At 36.1% G+C, this 21,334-nt stretch overlaps 1 protein-coding gene across 1 annotated transcript in view; it reads left to right on the top strand.

Moving 5' to 3' along the window:
- AUH (AU RNA binding methylglutaconyl-CoA hydratase) overlaps positions 1–20,963 on the top strand; it is a 113,803-nt gene extending 92,840 nt beyond the window's left edge. The window contains exons 7-10 of the mRNA XM_082337089.1: positions 14,859–15,046; positions 16,714–16,764; positions 18,579–18,626; positions 19,462–20,963. Of these exons, the coding sequence (XP_082193215.1) occupies positions 14,859–15,046; positions 16,714–16,764; positions 18,579–18,626; positions 19,462–19,539 (365 nt within the window). The 3' untranslated portion in view covers positions 19,540–20,963. The remainder of the gene's footprint in view (positions 1–14,858; positions 15,047–16,713; positions 16,765–18,578; positions 18,627–19,461) is intronic.
- Positions 20,964–21,334: the final 371 nt, after the last annotated feature.

The following is a 21,334-nucleotide window of genomic DNA, read 5'->3' as shown; positions in this document are numbered from 1 at the left end:
ATTCTTTAAACTCAGGATTAATTTTTATATGGATTTTAACTTTTTTAGCGTTTAAGAAAAAGTAGGCCTGTGATAATCTGCTTACCCTACTATATCATACAAAGGAAACTAATATGGATGCGAAATGATAACTGATTACACAATAGTGTAAAGTACAAGATCATTAGATGATACAATAGAAGATGAAAAATATAATGCAGAGAATTCACAGAATTCCATATTTGTTTTTGAATCCCTAATTTACATTAAAAAATTACATTGTACTTGAAGTAGCTAAAGTAGATGAACAGTCCATTTTATCTTCTTGACCAGAGGAGTGTGAGTGGTCAGGATAACCTGATATGGATGTGAGGAAGCATGACAACAGGGAAGATTATTAAGTATAATCCCAACAATAATAGTAGGTACTATGGTAATGTGAACAAGATATTATAATTTCCTGAAATTGAGGAGATGGGTGAAATACAGTCAGAACTCCCTTTGGTATTCTCTTCACACAGAAGCTTAGAAATTTTTTATTAAATATTAATAACAACATAAAAGACCTTTGGTCTTATTTTCATTTTAATTAGGCAGGATATATATGCCATTCACTTTGAAGCCTAATGCTACTCCTTTGTATTAACTTGCAGGGGGTACTAGAAAATTGAACCAAGTAGCGTTTAGCTATTTCTCCTCCTGCCATGAAATAATTAACATCTACTCTTTTGCAGACTCTCTTAGTATTACCTGATCCCCATATACAGGTTTCATATTGACTTCTAGAGTTCGAGCGGTATGGTGTGAAATGCTGCCTCAGCCCATTTCTTATAAATCACCAGAACTCAGGAAAGTTATTAACCTTCAACTTAAACTGCTGAACCTACAAGGAAAGCTTAATCTCATAATGAAATCAGATTGGGGAGACAAAATGGACAATAATTTCAGGAGGGAAACAAACTTGTATATAATATACTGAACCCATTTTGTTTTGTGGTGAACAATAAAGGCAACTGAAAAACCTAAGAACTTAATGGTAGCTGGTATGGCTAAAAAAAAAATAGGAAGTTTTCTGACACATAAAGCTGAGGCAGGAATTAGTAAGAAGGAAATGAAGAAAACTTAGAAGAAATCAATTATGTGAAGCCTGTGGGTTTCCAGACTCTTGGCCAGCTGTCTACCCAACCTGCCTACCTCTTACATAGGTTTCCCACTCCACATCTAAAGCCTAAGAGACATCTTAAATGGGGCCTTGGAGCTTCTGATCGAGCAGCCGGGCACCCTGGGGCCTCTGTTGGGAGAACCTTGAAGAGCTGCCAGACTCCTTGGCCAGCTTTTTCCTCTAGCTAATGGCCTTGGGCATCCATTTTGGCCAGAGCTTGGTATACTTTAGCCAACTGGCCAGGTAGCCTAGTGTTTCTTAATTATTAGACCTTAACATATTTTGCTTGGTCAGTCTACCACAGAGCTATAAGCTTGCCAATCCCGCAGTCTGTGGGACTGGACACTCCTCATGGCTAAGCGTCCTCAGACTGAAGAGTCTGGTGGACTTAAATGAGTTATGCACGTTAACTGACAGGAAACAGAGCTGCTTTCAGAGGAAACCCACCTGTGTTCCACTCAATGAAAACAAGTGTGTTTACACTGAATACTTCAGTTACTGATGAATTCACGTTTTCCAATGATTATCACAAAAGCTGTAACAATTTTGACTGTCATTATAATGACCCATGACTGAAATTGTCTCCTTTGTACGTATGCATTATGAAACGTGATAAATTGCATCATCACATTTTTTCATTGATACCCTCCTCCACAGAATAGATGGTCCTTCTTTAATCAGCTAGTACTCAACATTTTGTATATTTTGTCTCCCCATTGCGTAAAATGAACATCATTCCCTATGTCCTGTATGTTTTTCAGCCTTGTCCTGGGGACATGATTACTCATTTTTCTGTATAAAAGTACATGAAGGTGATAATACCTCATCTTGCAGGAGTGTTAGGGAAATAAATTTCAGTAGTATCTGTGAGTCGCCTATGCTGTGGTGACGTTAAAAAGTTTATTTTTTCCAAAACTCCTGTGAAGTGAAGGAGTATAAATAGTTTTGTTTTATCAGCAAGGTAAAAATCCAGCAAACAATAGCTTCCTTCATCTCCTGATTGTCCTTCATTTTTAGAGTAAGTGTTAAGTGGTTAACAAAAACATTAATCTCTACCTTTCCCTTTTTTCCTTTTTCAAACAAAATCACATTAGTCTGGTTGCGATACACTGAGATACTTTTCCTGTGTAGTTTGTAAATTTTAACAGGTGTAATCAGGTTTGTAAAGTTAGAAACTTCCACATCTGCTGTAACACATCATCTTAGGTTCCACCCCTCTGCTATTAGAAAAGCCAATTGAGCCTGTTACATAGTGGTTACCAGACTTGGACTAGTAATGACCACAGAAGTTGCAAAACAGTTTCTGATGTATCTCACTTCCCTTGTTCTCAGATATGCATGTAATGTGTTAGAGCTAACTGAAAATATTAAACCTATTTCATACTGCTAGAGCAGTTGGTTTGAATTTGAAAATGTTCACATTCAATCAAAAGAAATCCCTGTCTTTGCACGTGGGAAGCTGTAAGGGTATTAGCTGTTACTAAGGAGGAGGAAACAGGTAGAAGGAATGCTTTTATTAGTGCTTACAGGTTTTTGCCTTTTTTGTGTCAATAAATAAATTAAAACAGCAACCCCCCCAACTACTCAGTTATGAATATTACAAGTGGATACTTTCTGTGTTTAAGAAGTATTATTACTCAAGAGTTTTGAGGCATAGAAGGTCAAAAATACTAGACTTAGCTTTTGTTTCTGCTAAATAATTAAATTTAATTACTCAAGGGTTTTTAGGCACAGAAGATAAAAAATATTAGTCTTTTGTTTCTACTAAAAAGAATAAGCAAAACCAATAGATTATGTGAAAAAGATAATAAAACTTATTTCTTCTAGAGGTTCAGTAACTGAATTTAGGATACTCATGTACAATACAGTCGTGGATCATTTATACTGTAATGTATAAAAGGCAAACTGTAATATTTGAATTATATTGTATGGTTGCCATCATGGCACTATAGAACACTGATGGGTTTCTTGGAAAACACAACTAACCCAACTCCTGAACTCTCAATAAGGATAGTGTAAAGGATGAGTGAAACATCTGACACTCCTCTGAAGTTGAAGCACAGCTTTCTAATTTACTATGGCCCCATTTTCAGCTGCCACAGGGTTGAAGACCCTGAAGTAAGTAGGATCTATGTATCAGGCCAAGGTAATGCAAAAACCTAAATCCATTCTACTTATGGTCAACATTAAATTTGAAGCAAATGAAAAATATATCCTTCATATGGTTATGAATAGTGTAACTTGGTTTTTAATTGAATCGTTTACCTATTTTGAGGTCCATCATTACTGAGCAATAGTACAGCGTCTAATTATTTCCATTTCATATTCATTTATGACTATTATGTAAGAAAGAAAAACGGCTTCCAAACTCATAATGAATTCACTCTATGTCTGGTATTTTTCTTCCATTTCCAGAAACTTCAACCAATGAAATGGCAATTGTGTAGTCTGCCTTAAAAGAACAGCTGCACAAGTTAGTTCACCACAAAACAAGTTGGACAAAATGATTTATGAAGTACTGTTTCCTTAATTATTTCACAAAACCTCTTTGGCTCTGGAGACTTACTTGAGCCAACTATTACAAATCCCTGAATTTCAGAAATAGTAGATTCCTGTCCTTCCTTCTTTACCTCCATTTTTCATCATGTATTTTCAGTTTATAACCAAGAATGACTTTTTCCCCCTGATTCTCAGCCACAACTGAAAACAAGCTTATAGGAAAAATTGATCCCAAAGCTATTAATCCTTTGTAGCTTTATACTAACAACTCTGTATTAATGGTCTTAAATTTTAATACGAATCTGAGATCTGAGAAGCCAGTGTTAATCAGATGACTGAGTTAATCTGAGTTTTCTCTTGACAGCTAATTCTTACTGTAGAAGTTTTGTGAAATTGTAAAGAAGATAGGAACACAGGGTGCAAAGTACTTGACATAGTACATAGAGTACATATAGACATGAGTGTTTTAAGCAAAAAACCACAGAATTCAGTCTCTCAGAGGCCTACCCTGATGCATTTTTTTAACATTCTTTTGCATCTGGGCATCAAGAAATATGAATGACTACGCTGAAATTTAAATTATCCAAACTAAGAGAGGATGAAGGAAGTTAGTTTAATTTTGACCTTTTAGCTCAATATGCCGGTATCATTAATACCTGCCAGAAGGAATGGCTGTTTGTTAGTTCATTAGGAACGGAGTGAGATTCTTCTTTTAGCTTGGGACTATGAAGTGCTTATAATAAGCTTCTTGGCTTTCTTGATTACGCAGAATGATAAAACATATTTATTGGCGTGGCAGAATTTGGGTGGTCCCAAGAATTTTTTCTAGGTGTTTCTAGAAAAGAACAAAGCTAAAGAAAGCCTTCATTTGCCCCGTTTCTGGGAAATGTGGTGATGATCTTGCCACAAAAAGAAGAAATTCAGGAGCTTTGCACAGGGTTACTGGAAACTCTGCTTCCAATTACAGTCATCTGTTCCAGCTCCCTGCAACTGCAGGCTTACTCCCTGCACTTGATTTCCCAGTGTTTTTTCCTTAGAAGAGTTCTTTCTCCCCATACTTGGTCTTCCTTTATGTGTGCCTTGAGCATCAGCTATATGTAGTTTATACTTGCAGAAAATATTTCTTTATTCTTTGGGGATGAAGTAGTTGTCCCTTTCCCATCCAGCATGTTTGCATGAAACCACCCCTGTTCTCATATTTAGGGAGCTAAAATGATCTAATACAGAATATTGTGGGGAATCATGACTGTGTTCAGTCTAATAAGCAGGGGGAAGTTGTCTGGGAGATTTGAACCTACCAGCTTGAGCTCACAGGTGTGCACCTAGCCCTCTGTCCCATTATGAACCTGTAAGGAGAGGATGTACGTATTACCAGGGCTGGGGGATGATCAGTGCAAAACAGTTACAGTTGCTGCTGCTGAACGATACTCCACATGTAGAGTGCGAGTAGCATGTAAGATCACCATTACATTAATGGTCTCATTTTTATTGATGGTATTTTATTTTTATCAGTTCAAAAAACTAGCGGTTTCTTTGCCACAAATTCTCGCTGGTATGAAATAGTACATGGGTTGAGTATAAGCAGCAGACTGAAGAAGAGGGATAAATTATTTTCTTTAATATGACATTTTTAGGCGTAGGTAGGACTATTAAAAAAGTCGAAGGTTCAGTTCAGTAGCTGAACTAAATTATCAATCAAAGTCAAGTGGTAAAATCCAAATGTTTTGTTTCAGATTAAATACAATATTTTGTTTCACCAGAAAAGATGTTTTGGGCTTTTATAAAACTCCAAGGAAATAGAGATGCATGAACAAGCAACCAGATGAGAGAGTCTGAGATAGCAATGATGTAGACTGTCTCAAATCATATTTAGGTTTTATAACATAAAAAGCATAAGGGCCATGCTAGCACATTGCAAGCTTATCTTGCTTTTGGTGTTCCATTGGATATCTCCACAGAACACCTGCAGCTTGCTGTGTGGCCTTATATTATACGTGCATGGTGAGATACCTCTGTTTGGTTAGGCTTAACAACAGAGGTGTGATAAAGGCTTTCAATTTCTGAGCTGTTTCAGTGGTCCACTTGCAAGAAGAATAAATGTTACAACCAAGGTGGGCTGGGGAAGAGGGCTGCCAGTTCTTAGGGTGAAACACATCTTTTAAAAATGAGAGAGAGATGAGAATTCTGTTAAAAAATACCATTTTTTCTGAGAAAGAAAGAGAAGAAGAGACTGAGGCCAAGAAGGTGATGTGGGTTTATGCTTGCTCACCAAATTCCTAGCCTTGCAGGCAAATGGAATCTACAAGGGGTTTCCTTCAGCATGTCTACTCTTTTTCTAAAGATTCCATGATTCTCTTCAGATTTCAAGAGTAAAGTGTCCTTTATTAAAGAAATTCTTTTTTTTAGTTTCTTACTCATACACCATGTATTCTCTGAAGGACTTATACAGAAATAGAACTGTTGAAGTCTCCAGGCTCCAGTAAAATGTTCTAAACTGTTGTGGATTTGGGAGAGCTCTAGCACTGACTCTTTAATCCAGCAGGTGAATTGCTGCCAGAGAAGGGTCAAAGGATCTGCATGGAGGTGTGCCTTGAGAGATCCAGAACTGGGAGCAGCAACCAGGCTGTAGCTGCACCTAGAAGCACAAAGGGTTCAGCAGCTAGGACTTCTCACATCAGAATGGTCCTGCCTGCAGAGCAGGATGAGGCCAGCTAGTGAGAAGTGTGTGGTGCTCCCTATCTTGTTGATCCTTAGCATTTGTTATCAAGTATTCTTAATGATTTATTTTAATTAAAAGATATTTATATTTTTTTTAATAAGTGCAGTGTTTCCGTCTACTATCCTAGCTCTTGCTGCTGATACAGATTCATTTCTTCATTACCTCCTGCATATATAGCCCCAAATGTCTCTCTTCCTGGAATTTGGATATAGGATGTAAGGAAAATAAAATTAATATCTAATTTCTTTGATCCTTAAAGCTGTGAAGGTCCACGAAAGCTAACTCATCTGTGCATGACTAGGTGATAGAAGAATCTAATTAGCACTAGGTTTTCCATCTATAGGGAGAGACTTGCCATTGCATACAGCTGTTTTGTATTGCATGTTATAAACAGTGACTTCTCTTCTGTATTGCTATGTCACAGCAGCAGGTGAGAGGAATATAAAAGGTGTTTTCTTAATGTAATTCCTTTCCTTAGTGTTGTAACAGTCTGACAGCTACAGCCTGGGAATAATCACTTATTTTATCTCTTTCTTTGTTCATTTCCTGTCAGCTATAGGCTTTGGGGTTTTTTTGAGGAATTACAAATTGACTAGAAGGTGATGGAAGAGCTATAGTTTTCTGTTAAGGAAAAACATCTGAGTAATCCCAAACAATAAAATGTTAAAATACCAGTTTGCACTTATTGAAGTAGGTCCACTGTTGCACAGGAACTGCCCTAGTAGAAAATCTATCTCATATATATTTAAAGTTGTTATATACCTTTACACAGAATTATATGCATATTAAAGTGAAAATTTTTATTTAATTTGGACTGTAATGTTTTTAAAAACTCTGATTCTCAAAATGTTAACAATGTGAATTAAACGAGATAGTACTTATTAGTGAGGGAAGAAGAGTCGTTTTAAATGAACTATCTGTTGTCTGGCCTTTTAATAGTAGTGTAACTCAAAACAATATGCCGGTCCTACCCACCCTCTCTCAGTTGATCCTGAACAGCAATATATGGAAACTGGGGTCAGTCAAAAGTAGTAAAGAGATCTGATTTCCTGATAAGGACATGAAAAAATAAGCAATTTGGATCTTTTTCCTGTTCCTTTTGTTTATGTTGAATTTGTAACCTTTCAGTCTTTGAATACCTGGTTTTTTGTGTAGTCTGGAGGGTATCTGCTGCTCAGTATAGCTGAGTGGTGACTGAATCATATTTGTGTAGTGAATAAAGTTTTCTGTAGAGCCTGTAAAGGATGATCCTGGCTTTGGAAAAGGAGCTTCTCTCCCAGCCTGTGTCATAGGCTTCTAACCTGGAATGTTCAGATAACTTAAACTGCAGTTTCTGAGGTCTCAGTCCACTGATCTTAGTATTTTGATAGCCAGTCCAGAGGTATTGAGCATGAAAACCTGAAGCTGAAGTCACTAAGGCTGCTTTTGTCTCTGAAAAAAACTTGTCTTTCATTGTTTCAGGCTAGGCATGCAAATATCCATGTGATCAAAAGTAGGACATGGAGAATATTCTGTAAATTAGGCTGAATGTATGTTTATATTTACACTTGTGATGAATTTATTTTAATTGTTAATTTCTAATACAAGTTTTAATTATTCTTGAAGATAGGTAGTATACTTACAGGGAATAGCAAATAGTTTAACATTCAGAATACTAGTTAACATGCACAAATAAAAATAACATTGCAATTATTCATGTGACTTACAGAACTTTTAATAACATCAGTGATTATTTCTTCACATATCAACTATTACTGTAAAATAACAAATAGAAGGATCAGTCTGGGAGGTAAAAAGAATAGAATAGCATTCTGGCACTCATAGATAGCGCTACAAAATCTAAAAAATCAAGCTGAAAAAGTTAGGAGTGTTTCTGAGTATCAGACTTGGTATCTCAAAATTAAGTTCTGATTTACTGAAGAGTTTGCTTTTTTGCATTGCAGATTGTTAGATTAATGCATGCCAGCTTTGAACGATTTGTACGGTAAAATCTTACAAACTTTATGTTGTAGCCTAGCTACTAGGCTAGGTGCAGTGTAGCTGTAGTGTATGGCTGCCTCATCTGGGAGGACATTCTACTCAAGGTGACAAATATGCTTCATATGTACGAGTTCATTTTAGATATATTTAACAGTAGAGAGGGCTCTTGGCTTTCTTGGGATTTCACAGCTGAACCAGGCGGGGTTGTGTCCTACAATCTCATTGGCTTTGCTGTTTTCCCTGGGCTCCCATTCTGTTAGCCACCGATTCTCCTTTCTTCAGTGCTACTAAAGTCAGAGAATTTCAGGGATGAATAATTTCAGAGGTAAATTCTTAAAAAAACATTACTTTGGAACAGTTGAAAGAAGAATAATTTGATAGTAGTCATGATGGGAGAAAGAATAGGGTTAGGAATAGGAATTGGTGTGAGGGGTTAGTAGAGTGATGGATTTCTTTTCTGTATGGAAGAATCAAATGGTAGATTTCCAAAAGGAGAACACTGAAGTGAGGAAAGCATTCAAGTCACTTCCTCATAAGCACTGAATTCTTCACATTTAAGAGTCTGGGTTTTGCTTTGCTTGCTGTTTCTTTATTTCAATTCTGTCCATTAAAAACTAAAGTAATTGTACCAATCTGGGACTGTGATCTCATTCAAAATATAAATAAAAATAGGATACTACTGTGGTAATTGATTTTTCTGTATTACACTTTCCCTGAGTAATGATGATAGTTTTTCTCATGTCTCTTTTTTTTTTGCCCTGATTTTCACATGAATCGAATTTTAGCTGTCATAGTCAATCCAAAACTGTAAGAATATGGACTATAAGATTATTTATTTAAAATACAAGTTAAATAAAAGTTTTTACCTAATATTACTCATAAAGCCCACATGATTTGTAAAGTATGATCATACAGAGCAGCACTGGTCTAAGCCTCCTACCTGTTGTTACAGCTGAGTAATGACTTCATAAATGTGTGGGTGTAAATTTGAAACTGGAAAATGCCTTCTCTTGGGCAGTTAATTTCTATCTGCAGCAAGATGAGTTACGTTTTAGTGTGTATGTACGTTTGAATTTTGTTTAAGTTCACTTTCCGTCATTGCATTCCCAAATGACAGTAAGACCAAGTTCCTATCTGGAGTAATAGGAAGGCATGTGGCCTTACTGAATATCTGTGTGTGCTCATGCTTGTTGCATTTGTTTACATTTAAGTAAAAGCTAATAAGTGGATTAACAGCCTTAGGCATTTCTCTTTTCTTCCTCAAATAATTTCAGTTTAAAAAAAAATAAGGCAGATTGTCAGTGCGTGCATTGCTAATACCATGAGTCCTGGGAGCCCACAGGTGGGTAGTGCAGATCTGTGCTTGTCAAGCGGTGTTTAGTCTGACAGTGGAGTCCGTGCAGTTGGTTGCAGCATGCCTGTGAAGGAAATGTGGAGTAAGCTCCTTGCACCAGATGCAGAATCCCTTTTGAAGTGGAGCCCATTTTGTAAAAATCAGGTTCCAGATACATTTTTTGGTTCCATTCATTTCATGTATGCAGTCGTCTGCTGGGAAACCATTTTCTATCTTTCTCAATCTACAAGAGGATTACTTATTTTGAAAATAAATTAGTTTTTCTAAATTACCTGACGATTTCATCTTTCCGTACAAAAGCTGTGATTATTTAACTGCTACTGAATTCTGAAAGTGTATTTACACTTCCTCTCATGCATCATAAGTGTTCGTACATCTTCAAGCCAAGTACTACATTCTTCTGATTCAGGCTGCCACCTTCAAGCCACCCACACGTGGCGGTTTGGTATATTCTAGGAGTTTTTCAGATAGGTTTTTAAATAACCAATCCACAGACGCAGATGAATAAAACAGATTGTGAAAATTAAGGACTGATTTGCAAATTAAGTTGGCAGTTTTGGTGCTGGGGTTTTGCCACTGCCGCACTGGCGTAGGTAGCAGGGCATAGCGTAGGCAGCTGCCTCTTTGACCTTGGGTAGGGTTGTGTCTGACGTTCCTGCAGGGCTTTCTTCGGCTTGACTGGCAAGCCAGACTTCCATGAGCCCTTTTGGCAGTCTACTATGAAATCTCACTCAAACAACTTCTCAGTCATCACAGACCCCTGGGCAACCTCTGAGTCAGCCTCAGGCCACTGTCTCAGGCTTTGCTTAGGTCTCCAGTCTTCTTCCAAACAACGACTTATATGGCCACACATGAGAGCGGCCTCGCCTACCGCCTGCTCTTCATCAGCTCAGTGCTTTTTTCCCCTTGCAGAGATAATGTTTTGTTTCTTTTCTTCTCCATCCTGTTTTCACCCTGTCGCTTGCATCTTCGTTGATGTCTTTCCCCGTCTAAGCTGTTTTCAGTTGTTAGTCAGTTATCCAGTTTGTGCCGGTGAAGGGCTCTTCATGTTTTCTTCTGTGAAAGGATTTGGGATGTCTGAGCCCATAAAGATTTATACCTGGATTTAAGTTAGCTAAAACATGTACAACTCAGCAGGATCAAGGCCTAATCTGAAAAATAATCTGGTGGAAACTTGGTGTTAAATACTGTCTAGGTAGAGTGTTTAGGCTTTTAGAGTGTTTAATATTTTGAAAATTGCTTAGCTTAGCAATGGATGGCAGGTACTTTAAAAGTGGAAAATGTGTTTGTTACATAGACTTTTAAAATATGACTTACATGACTGAAAAGGATTACATTAAAATAATTTATCCATGTTCATTTATTTATAGCCCATATTGTTAAAGATTCGGTGCTACGAACAGCAGGTTTATGCGTTCTGTATTTCTATGAGTTTCAATGAAAAGGAGAAACATCTACTCCTTACAGCTTTCTGCAAAAGAATCACAAGGATACACTTGAGCCATTTCTTGACTGACTTGAATAATTAGAAAGTTTGTGGCTGACAGACTTTGGTTTCACCATTGTTTATTAATAAAATATTAGAAATGCACAATAGTCTTTAAAAAAAGAAATTTAGAAACTTGTCAGTTAAATGAATCTAACATGAATCAAAGCTCGTGATAGAAAGGATAGGATAGAAAGACTCATTTTTACTTGACTTAATAAACAGGATTATTACTGAATTAAAGTTTGGATTTTTTGTCAGAACAAGATTTTTTTCAATATGTTTTGACAGAGCCTTCAGCTATGAGAAACTACTGACTGTAGATATTCTCTGCCAGAATGATGAATCTATTTCCAGTAAGCTAGTTGCTTCATCTTGTTGGATATACTCTTGGGAATTTATCACGTAATTCCCTTAATCCAAACCAGTTGTGTACATATTTTGTAATTGATGAATTACTGACAGTAAATAAATATTCATACAAAATCAACTATTCGTTAAAGAAAAAAAAATACCGTTTAACAATTTTCATAGCAGAACTTAGCAGTCTTGTATTTACTGTGTCTTTTCACATGAACTGGAGTGTCATCTGAAACTGCTGTTTACAATTATTACAACATTGAATATATACCATCTCAGATAAGAACACATTTACATTGCAACTGTATGTCAAATACTTTTATCAACACAGTGAGTAATCCCAGATCACTAGTCCTTGAAATAACATGTCATTAAATTTGTGAAGATGAAACAACTATTCTTCCATCAAATTCTGCTCTACATTTAGATGAAATGCCTTGGTTAAGTAATGTCTTTGAAGACTGGGTGTTACTTCCTTTAGCTCTGATTGTAGTTGGCAGGCATTATATGTTCTTTGTGTATTACCAAAACAGAACATCTATCTGCAGCGTACTCTCTGTCTTTTCTTCATAAATGGATGTAACTTTGGTGTGTTGGACATATTTTGGTGTGTTGTTTGCATTTGATTAATTGGGTCTTACTGCTTTTGTGTGTGCATATATCTTATTCCTACTACTGAATATATATGATTGATGCACTGAACTGTTGGCTTCTGTTCTGTGAATATTAATCAAAGAATATGCTCCTCTGCTTAATGGCTTTGCAGTGTAGGAGGCAGCCAAACAACATAGACTATAGTCTGCTTTTTTTGCTCTTTAATCATTATTGTGTAAGACACTGGCAAGAACACTTTTTTTCATCTATAAACACTATTTCATGCTTAAACATATCCATTGTTTGGTCAAAGTTATGAAATATCATTGCTCAATTAAATTTTGTTTTCAACATTTCCTGGTAAAAGCAGTAATAGAAGAGATAGATAAAACAGTAAAGGAAGGGGAGATAATTAAGTAGAAAAAAATACTACGCATAGCAAGCAAGGAAGAAGCAGAAGATGTGGAGTCAGTAAATTCAGCCTCATATGGTTTCAGGTCTTATGATTTGGACAAATAGTTTTTTTTAATCAAAAGGCAAACCTGATGTTTTCTAGATTCCATTACTGTGGTGAAAGGGATAATTTATGACTGAACTATTCTTAAAGAGAATCAGGGTAGACATCTGCTATGTTCTGTTATACACTTAAAATGTGTATAAGGATAGATGTTGATTAAGGTGTGGCAGCTTTTTTGGGTGAGAAATTCGAAAGACATGTTCAGTATTTAGAACAAAAAAGCCAGTAAATGTTTCTTTGTGGTGATGGTTGTACAGCTCAGTATCAGAAGCAGCAAGCTTCTTGAAAACACAGCTCACATTTTTATGGCATGTAGTTCTGATATAAAGGTTGATGGCTACAGCCTTAGTCATTCTCTGCGAGTCTCACCAGTGAGACAGCCAAGACTAATAGGAAGGCCTAGGCTTCAGGGTTTGTAGTATTTTACAAAGGATTTTGTTTTAGCCCTCCTTTCATAAAAATGCCCTAGAGTAGGGACTTTCTCTAAATTATACTGTTAGCAAAATTCTCCCCCTAGCACTATCACTGGCTTAGCTGTACAACTAGCATAATTAGCAGAGTTTATTGAACAGGAGTTCCTCTTGCTGTTGCCTGTTGGCCTTGACCATTAGGACAGCCTTGCTAAAATCCTCTCAGAGTGGAAGGACAATAGAGAATATCACATTGTTTGTATTTACTAATGTTGTTGTTATACAAATTTTATTTTAACTATTATGAGTGTAAGGATTTTTTTATTTCCTCCAGTTTCAGTTTTTTTTTTTTTTTAATCTCAATTTTTGTTACAGATCATCACTTTGTAATATTCTAGAAATGCATAATGCAGAAAATCCCCAAACCTTCTGCATTTTTGTATGATGTAATGTGTTCAAAGGCTTTCATGGAAAGGAATACAGTAGTACTGAAGCTTGTGATTCATAAAAAGCAATAGTTGAAAGCTGAATCATTGAATGACAAAAACTTTTTGTTTCCAGTCAGTGTATTTGTCTCAGAGATGTATTTAAAGTATTCTCAGGAAACATCAGTAAGAGAACTGAACAGCTTCAATAAAATACTGGCTTAATCCACCATTATGTAGTGGAAATTAATCTATTTTATGTTAGTTGAACATTTATCCAATGTTGTGCCACTTCCCTTTTAACACCTCCTATAAGTATTCCTCTTGCATATATACATGTATTTATATCTGGATATATTAGCACACTCTTGCAGAAATAGCTATTTGGAAAGACATTTTAACTTACAGACTGTCTATACAAATTGAATATTTGTTTCAGATCCATGTAAAAACGGTAGACCTTGTATATTTTCAAAATCCTTTCTCCTGGATAAAGGCCATTTCCACTGTTTCATACAAACATCTGCTTCTGTGATTTGAGTCTGCTTCTTCAGTTTTGATAATGATTATTCCCACATTCTCATTGTTTGTCAATTCTGGAAAGTTAATTGTTAGTCCAACTAAGCAATCTTCATGTCTGGTTAATGTAGTAACTGCTTATTGACCTTCTGAAAATGCTGACCTGCCAAAGAAATTTTTAACGTAGTAAGAAAAGCTAACTAAATTTAGGTGCCTTTCTCTGCTGATCGACACCTGCTATTGTCCTTCTCTAGTTTTTGTAATCCAGCTTTAAGATTTCAACAATAATACGGAAGTAAGAAGAGACAAACCCATGGCTTTTTAAAGACCTTGTCTAGTGGTTTTAGTTTAGTTTACATACAAATTTTTATTGTCCCTAACATATGCAAATTTTAGCATGGACTACAGTCTTGTTAGAGTAGATATTCTTTTTCAGTATAGTTCTTCAACAGTGTTCATATTGTGGTGATTAATATCATAAAAATATACAGATCGTTAAAAAGAAGCAGAGTTTTTGAATATGGTAATTACTGGCAAGTAGTTTTCCTTCAGCTTTTGGCTGATATGAATAAGGTGACTTGTCTGAAATTGAACAGAATCTCTATTAATATTACCTCTTTTCAGTTATTTACATGTCTTTCTAAGAAACAGAGCAATTGATTTAATTTTAGATGTAGTTTCAGAACTGAAGAAGGCATTTAGGGATGCCTTTTATGATAGTTTAATTTCTGTATGTCCATATAATTGTTTAGGGAATTAAAAATGAAAATATTTGAACTGAACAAGGCATCTACATTTGTGGTATAAGTGGATGGGAAACTAATACTTGCATTTTCTCTTTTTCAAAACTTTAGGGGGGACACAGAGATTACCTCGCACAATTGGAGTGTCTTTGGCAAAAGAACTAATCTTCTCTGCACGTATTGTAGATGGTGAGGAAGCAAAATCAATAGGATTGATTAGCCATGTGGTAGAACAGAATGAAGCAGGGGATGCTGCGTACAGAAGAGCATTAGCTCTGGCAAGAGAATTTTTACCTCAGGTAAAACAAATAATCTTGATTTTAGTTTTTAGTTTTTACCAAACATTAAAACTGAAAAAGAACCAGCTGTATTAAGAAAAGTTGTCGTGACGTTATGTATTAAAAAGCCATTTTAGTTATGTGGAGAGCAATCAGAAGTTTTCTTTCTCGTGGATTGAGTGGTGTTATTTGGTAATTATTTCATAGTGAAGGAAAAACACTCTGTCAGTCTTCATACTGTCATGATATGGTCTGTGTTTGTATTGCGTATTTTGGCTTTCAAGTTGTAAACAAAAAAATAGTGTAAGGGGCTTCTTTTTTGGAGAGCAATTATCTCAATAGGTTATTCTGTTGCTGTTGAACACTTCAGAAGAGAGGCAAAAAAGTCCATATGGAAGTGGATGTATGTCAATGTAACTCCTATTTTGAAAACATACAGCTAAATGTAATTTCAGTATTAAAGCAAAACCCATTTACTAGTGGAAAGTTTGCTTTCTCTCCTTTGTGTATAAGCTTGATGAAAGAATCATACTCTTATTATCATTCATTCTAAGTGACATCCAATCTCTGTCTTTCATAAAAGAATTGAAATGGGATTTGCTGAATTCCTGTGCTTTAGAACTTGAAAATATTAGTAAGAAGTTTAAGTATGACCTTTACAGGAGTCTGTGTTAGCTGATTGCTACCTGTTCTTCTGTTGCCATAGACTGCAAGCTGGTTGTTCAGAGTAGGAATGTGAGTTTGGAGCTTTTGATAAACCTGCTTTTCAAGTGAAGGGTCCCAGGTAGCAAATCCATAGGAAGCAGAAGAAGAAAATAATTAGTAAACCACTTTATTGGATCACAAGTGTAACAGATAAAATTTTTCATTGAAAACTGAAAGTGTTACAGATTAAATATGGCATTTAACATTGGTTATTTGTGTCTTGAACACCCTCCTAGAAAGACAAACGTAAAAAATAAAAGTATTAACATACAGTGATTCTGGAAGGTTGATCTGTAGTTACAACTTAGCACTGGAGCCAGCCCAAAAGCATTTGGCTTTTCCCAAAGCAGCAGGCCAGTGCTCTAAAGCAATGTCTGAATACTCAGAAGCTGATGCGGATGGATAGGCACAGGACTGAGACAATTCCCAAAGATGTCTCACTGTTCTGCGGCACACTGGAGGAGGAGGGTGGAAATCCCTCTGCTCGTGGGGGACCTCAGTCACTCATGGAAGAGTGTCATCACTTGACCAGACTTGAAGCTGCATCAGTTCATTTTATTTCATTATCACATCTTTTCATGTGTCTCTGTTGTGTGGTAATAGGAACATAACATTGACCTTGCGAAGGCCTATAATGATGTCTCTTAAGGTGGCCATTCTGAGCCTTGTTTTGAAGGGAATTGAGCAAGCTTGACAAAAGTGGACGTGCTCAGCATCTTTGAAACATAAACCAAACAGACTCCTTTAATTAGATTATTTTGAAAACAGTATACTTTCACTTTTTCTCAACATTGAAACTATCAGTTTGGAAGCAAATGTCTACTATAATGATGTAATTTAGGGTATTTGACCTATTTATTGTAAATTTAATAGAAATCCAAAGTCAAGAAGGTCCCAGTATAAAACCATTGATGTGCAGACTCTTCACTGCATAATCTTGTAGATTTTAATGATATGTAAATAAGCTTTTTCTTTCATTTTAGGGACCAGTAGCAATGAGAGTTGCAAAACTGGCCATCAATCAGGGAATGGAGGTAAGGATCTGCACTTTCCGTAAGAGTATGCAGAAGTCAGGCTGGTGACAGGTCTACTGTGATTTTTTTTCCAAGATTGTTTTTAGTTTCGCAGGGTATAGTCTTTCAAAACCTATTTGGTCAAAACAAAGACAAAATGCAATTTTTTTATGTCTCAGACTCCTGAGACTAGAGTTGATGCTGATTTCCATAACGAAGCTTAGTAACCTCATGTCTGTCCAGGAGTAATGCACTCTGCTAATTATTAATACTAGAAAGTAAACGTAAACTACTATGAACAAGTTGTATTTCAAATGCTGGGCAGGAAAAACCTCAAAGTCTTACTCTGTCAAGTCTGTCAGTGCTCTCAGTGTTTAGTAACTAATAAAAGTAAAGCCAAAAGGCATGTTATTTATTTTTAATAGTTTAATAGAGGTTATTGTTAAAATTATATCTGGAGTCTGATTTCATATTTGATTCTGATTGCCTCTCCTTCTTGAACACTACTGACCTAGCTCTAGGGCTTGTTAAAATCCAGCCCTGAACACGTCTGGACATGTGTTTTACTTTAGGCTTGTGAATCATCTTGCTGAGCTCAGCAGGACTATTCATATTTAAAGTTAAGCACATGCAAGCTCTGCACCAGGACACCTTATAGCTCAACCTGGGACAAGGGAAAGGGGATCACACCACATGCAACATCTGAATCCAAGAAGACAAATTTAAGAATGGTCCTTTTTTTCTTAAAGTCTCAAAAGCAACCAGTGATATAATTGAGTTCAGGAAAGCGTACCGCCAGTAAGTTTTGGCCTCAGAAACAAACTCTAACTCAAATGCTGTTGTGCAAAGAGTATGTTTGTTATGTTTCCACAGCAAGTAATGATGGAATTCAAGATTTATTTCAGTGGTACCCAGGCTTCAAAATGCTACAAGCTAAATTATCTAGCTACCAGGTATAGTGGACTGAAAGGTCAAAATCATGATGTTTATAGAATTGGGACAATAGGGTTAGAAGGACTCTGAATGATCACCTAGTTCAATCTGGAGGCCCTGAGACAAGATCTACTGTATCAAACCAATCAAGCCAAATGTTTATTCAAGCTGTTGTTACAAACCTTCCATGGCAGAGGTTCCATGTCTTCCTTTGGTAATCTATCCTATAGTTTGTACCCCCTTGACAGATTGCTTGTGGTGCATAGTCAACAGTCCTTTCAGTGGCCATGTGGAGGGCTGGTAAGTTCTGCAGCAGCTGATGCTTAAGACAGGCATAGAAGTAGTGAGAGGAAAATTCAGCCTTTTCAGCTGTTCAGACCAGCTCACAAAGAAAAAAAAGTTATTAAAACTAGGTAATGATGCAGGATGGACATTGGCTTCTTTTTTTATTTTAAATCCCTTTAAACTTGAATTTATGTTTATTTTGTGGCATAGCATCATGTTCTTATATTTCATTTTGAAGATAACTTGTTTCAGAACAATTTTTAAATGATCATGCAGTACATTAAATCTTTTCCCCTGTAGTAAATGAAATGATTACAAATGTGCTAGTAGCTAATGGTTTTTAGTCCAGATGATTTGTAGTGAAGAACATACATTGTTTTGACAGTGTATTACATACCAATTGTATTGCCAAATAAGGAAACTGTTACAGAACTACTAACCACTCTCACCACATGGCAGTGTAGCATTTCTATGTTAAAGCAGTGTAGAAGAACTTTGCGGAAGTATTTTAGTATGTGGCATATAGAAACGCAGTATTTAAGTTAGCTGTCAGGAAACAATATATAGTAAGAATACAAAAATATGCTTTTAAAAAAACTTTGTGTTCTTTTCCTCAGGTCGACTTAGTAACAGGTTTAGCAATTGAAGAAGCTTGTTATGCTCAGGTATGTAACTATGATTACACAAAAAACCCAGAAAACAGGCTTTGTTGGTGCCTGTTACGAAACATGCAGAAATTCAACTAGAAATTGCTGTACGATTTCTTCTACAAATATTTTGGCATGGTGTTTAGACCTTGCTTCTACTTAGGCTGTTTTTGTAAGGAATTTAAGGAAAGAGGTGTAGTTTAGGACATAAACATCTCCCTTCCAAGACTGTTAGGGTGAAGGCAGTGAAGCACTACCAGCCATGTACCTAGCCAGTCATACACTGCCATGCACCTAGTCCCAGAACTGCCTTGCTTTTGCTTTGTTTTGGTTTGACATGAAATAACATGAAGGGCACTTCACTAACATGTGCCACTAATGGCATATGTGCTAACCAACAGAAAATTGAGACAAACCTCTCTGCCAGCGAAACATGGGAATGATGTATTTGAGTTCGTATGTTCTTGGACTTTGAGACAAGTTTTTGATCATGGTAATAGAAGCATCAGCATTAGATGGTTATTTGAAACAGATGATGATCTGATTAATAACCTACGCCACTCCCTCCACCCCCCCAGAAAACCCACCAAAAACTCAAAGACAAACCCTAAAGAGTTTCTCACAGTTATCTGTTTGGAGAAGAGATACTCCTCCCAAATCATTTCTCAGCCTTATATTGTGCCTTCGAAGTGTATGATACTTTCCTGTATCTGACTAGACATTTTAGTTTTCATTTTCCTGCTGTATTATATGTTGCATGTTGGATGCATTGAAGAACTATGATTTGTATGCAAATATTTTTCTTGGTATTGTTGTTGGTGTCAACAATGAATTGTTGTTCTGCTCATTGCAGACTATTCCAACAAAAGATAGAATTGAAGGCCTTCTTGCATTTAAGGAGAAGAGACCTCCTCGTTACAAGGGAGAATAAAAGAAGCTGATGCCTTTAAAATACAGTGGGATAAAAGTACTACTATAAGGACCATTAAGGTGCACTTTGCATCCGCACCTGGAATATCACAACCACCAAAGTAAAAGCAAATCATACTGATGTTAGATTTTGAATGTGTCCATACTTGTACTGGGCCTAGATAGAAATGTGTGTCAACTCATGCTCATTACAGTTTCTGAAGGTTGATCTGTGTATTGGCAAGGTCACAGGTTCATGCAGCATTTTTAAAATTTCATATATATGAAACGTACCATTCCACAATTGAAAAAGCTCTGTAAATTCTTTATATAGACCGAACCTATATGTGATGTTAAGTATAAATCTGCTGTATCATTTTATCGAAACAAAAGCAACTACTGAACACCAAAAATAAGAAATTATACAAAATATGCATTAAAATGATTGTGTATATCAGTTAGAATTATATTTGAGTATTCTACCTGAATATGTCCATTATTAATAAAGCTAAGGGAAATGAAAAGGATTATTGTTTGGAAAATGTTAAGCTTTATTTATCTGACTTACACTATTCTAAGTAAAAGAAATTAACTTTAGCACATAATGGCATCCTTTTGATGAAGTCATTGCCATTATATTCATATAATTGTATTAAATGAAGACATTTTTGAGGCCAGCCTTTAATTGTGCATTCTTGTATGTTAAACCTGGCTTTGTCTTGCATTCTTCCAACATATCATCTGATCAGCCTGTCTGCTGTGGAGGAACTTTATTTCACTTGCCCCAGTTATTTTAAATTTTTGATGATGGTATTAAAGGTTGTTGTGCAGGGATGTGACTAATGGGCTGTTAAAGAAACTAGAATTCTCTTAATCTCCAGAATATTCCTTTTTCAGGTCCTAATAATGTATATTTATATACAATGGGGATGATACTGAAATGTTCTTTATTCTGTGGCAGCCTCAGGGTTCTTTTCATACATTGCAAGAGAAATCCAGTAGGTTAGAAGGTGAGAAAACTGTTGATTCATACTGTATATTTGCTGTGGATGTGGCATATACAGCAAATGCCTGGAAATAACCTCTTCGAAAGTATTTTTGTTAACTTGACTGGAAAATAAACATGGCTTAGCAGTCAGAGGCTGTCTTTTTATATGAAAACAAATTTCCTCGTGTTTGGTTACCATTGGCTCACAAAACTTGTGCATGCTCTGCTGTTTCTGCAACATTAACTATGGTCACTGTCCATATCTATGATGATAAAGCAGCTGATCAACATGAAATGACAAGAACTCATTTAAATTCATATTTAGACATATCATTACATGTAAATTGTTTATAACTGGTAGAGCACACTTTGTTGACTGGTAAACTTGCTGAGTCGATCATTTCATGCATGATAATTTGCAAATAAAGTACCAGTGCTTGTTTTGATAGTCATATAAAGCCTAGAGGGTCATTTTCTCGTGTTTTTGAAATGCTAACATGTCATTTTCATTTTTACTGAGTAGGAAATAATTATGTTAATAGGAGAAAAAATATTAAGTCTATGCTGACGGGTTTCTGTTTAATAACTTTGATATACAGTCTGGTTATTGAGCTGCCTCTGTTTTTCTAACAAGCGCTGATTAAGTAGCTTCTGTGAATGTCTATTTAAAAAAAAATCTAATAACTTTAAATACTGTGGCATAAGACTGTGTAGATTCATGCCTTTAACTAGTAGTTTTGATCTCAGAAAATAATTTTGCTGTCACAGTGGTATCTCCATTCCTTTTCTCAATAGAAGACACTGTCATATCATAGCAATTTGAATCCCT

Source organism: Platalea leucorodia (genome assembly GCF_965183815.1).
Source record: "Platalea leucorodia genome assembly, chromosome: Z".
In the NCBI taxonomy this organism is placed as follows: domain Eukaryota; kingdom Metazoa; phylum Chordata; class Aves; order Pelecaniformes; family Threskiornithidae; genus Platalea; species Platalea leucorodia.
The sequence above is the reverse complement of the archived record's forward strand: the minus strand, read 5'-3'. Positions and strand labels throughout refer to the sequence as shown.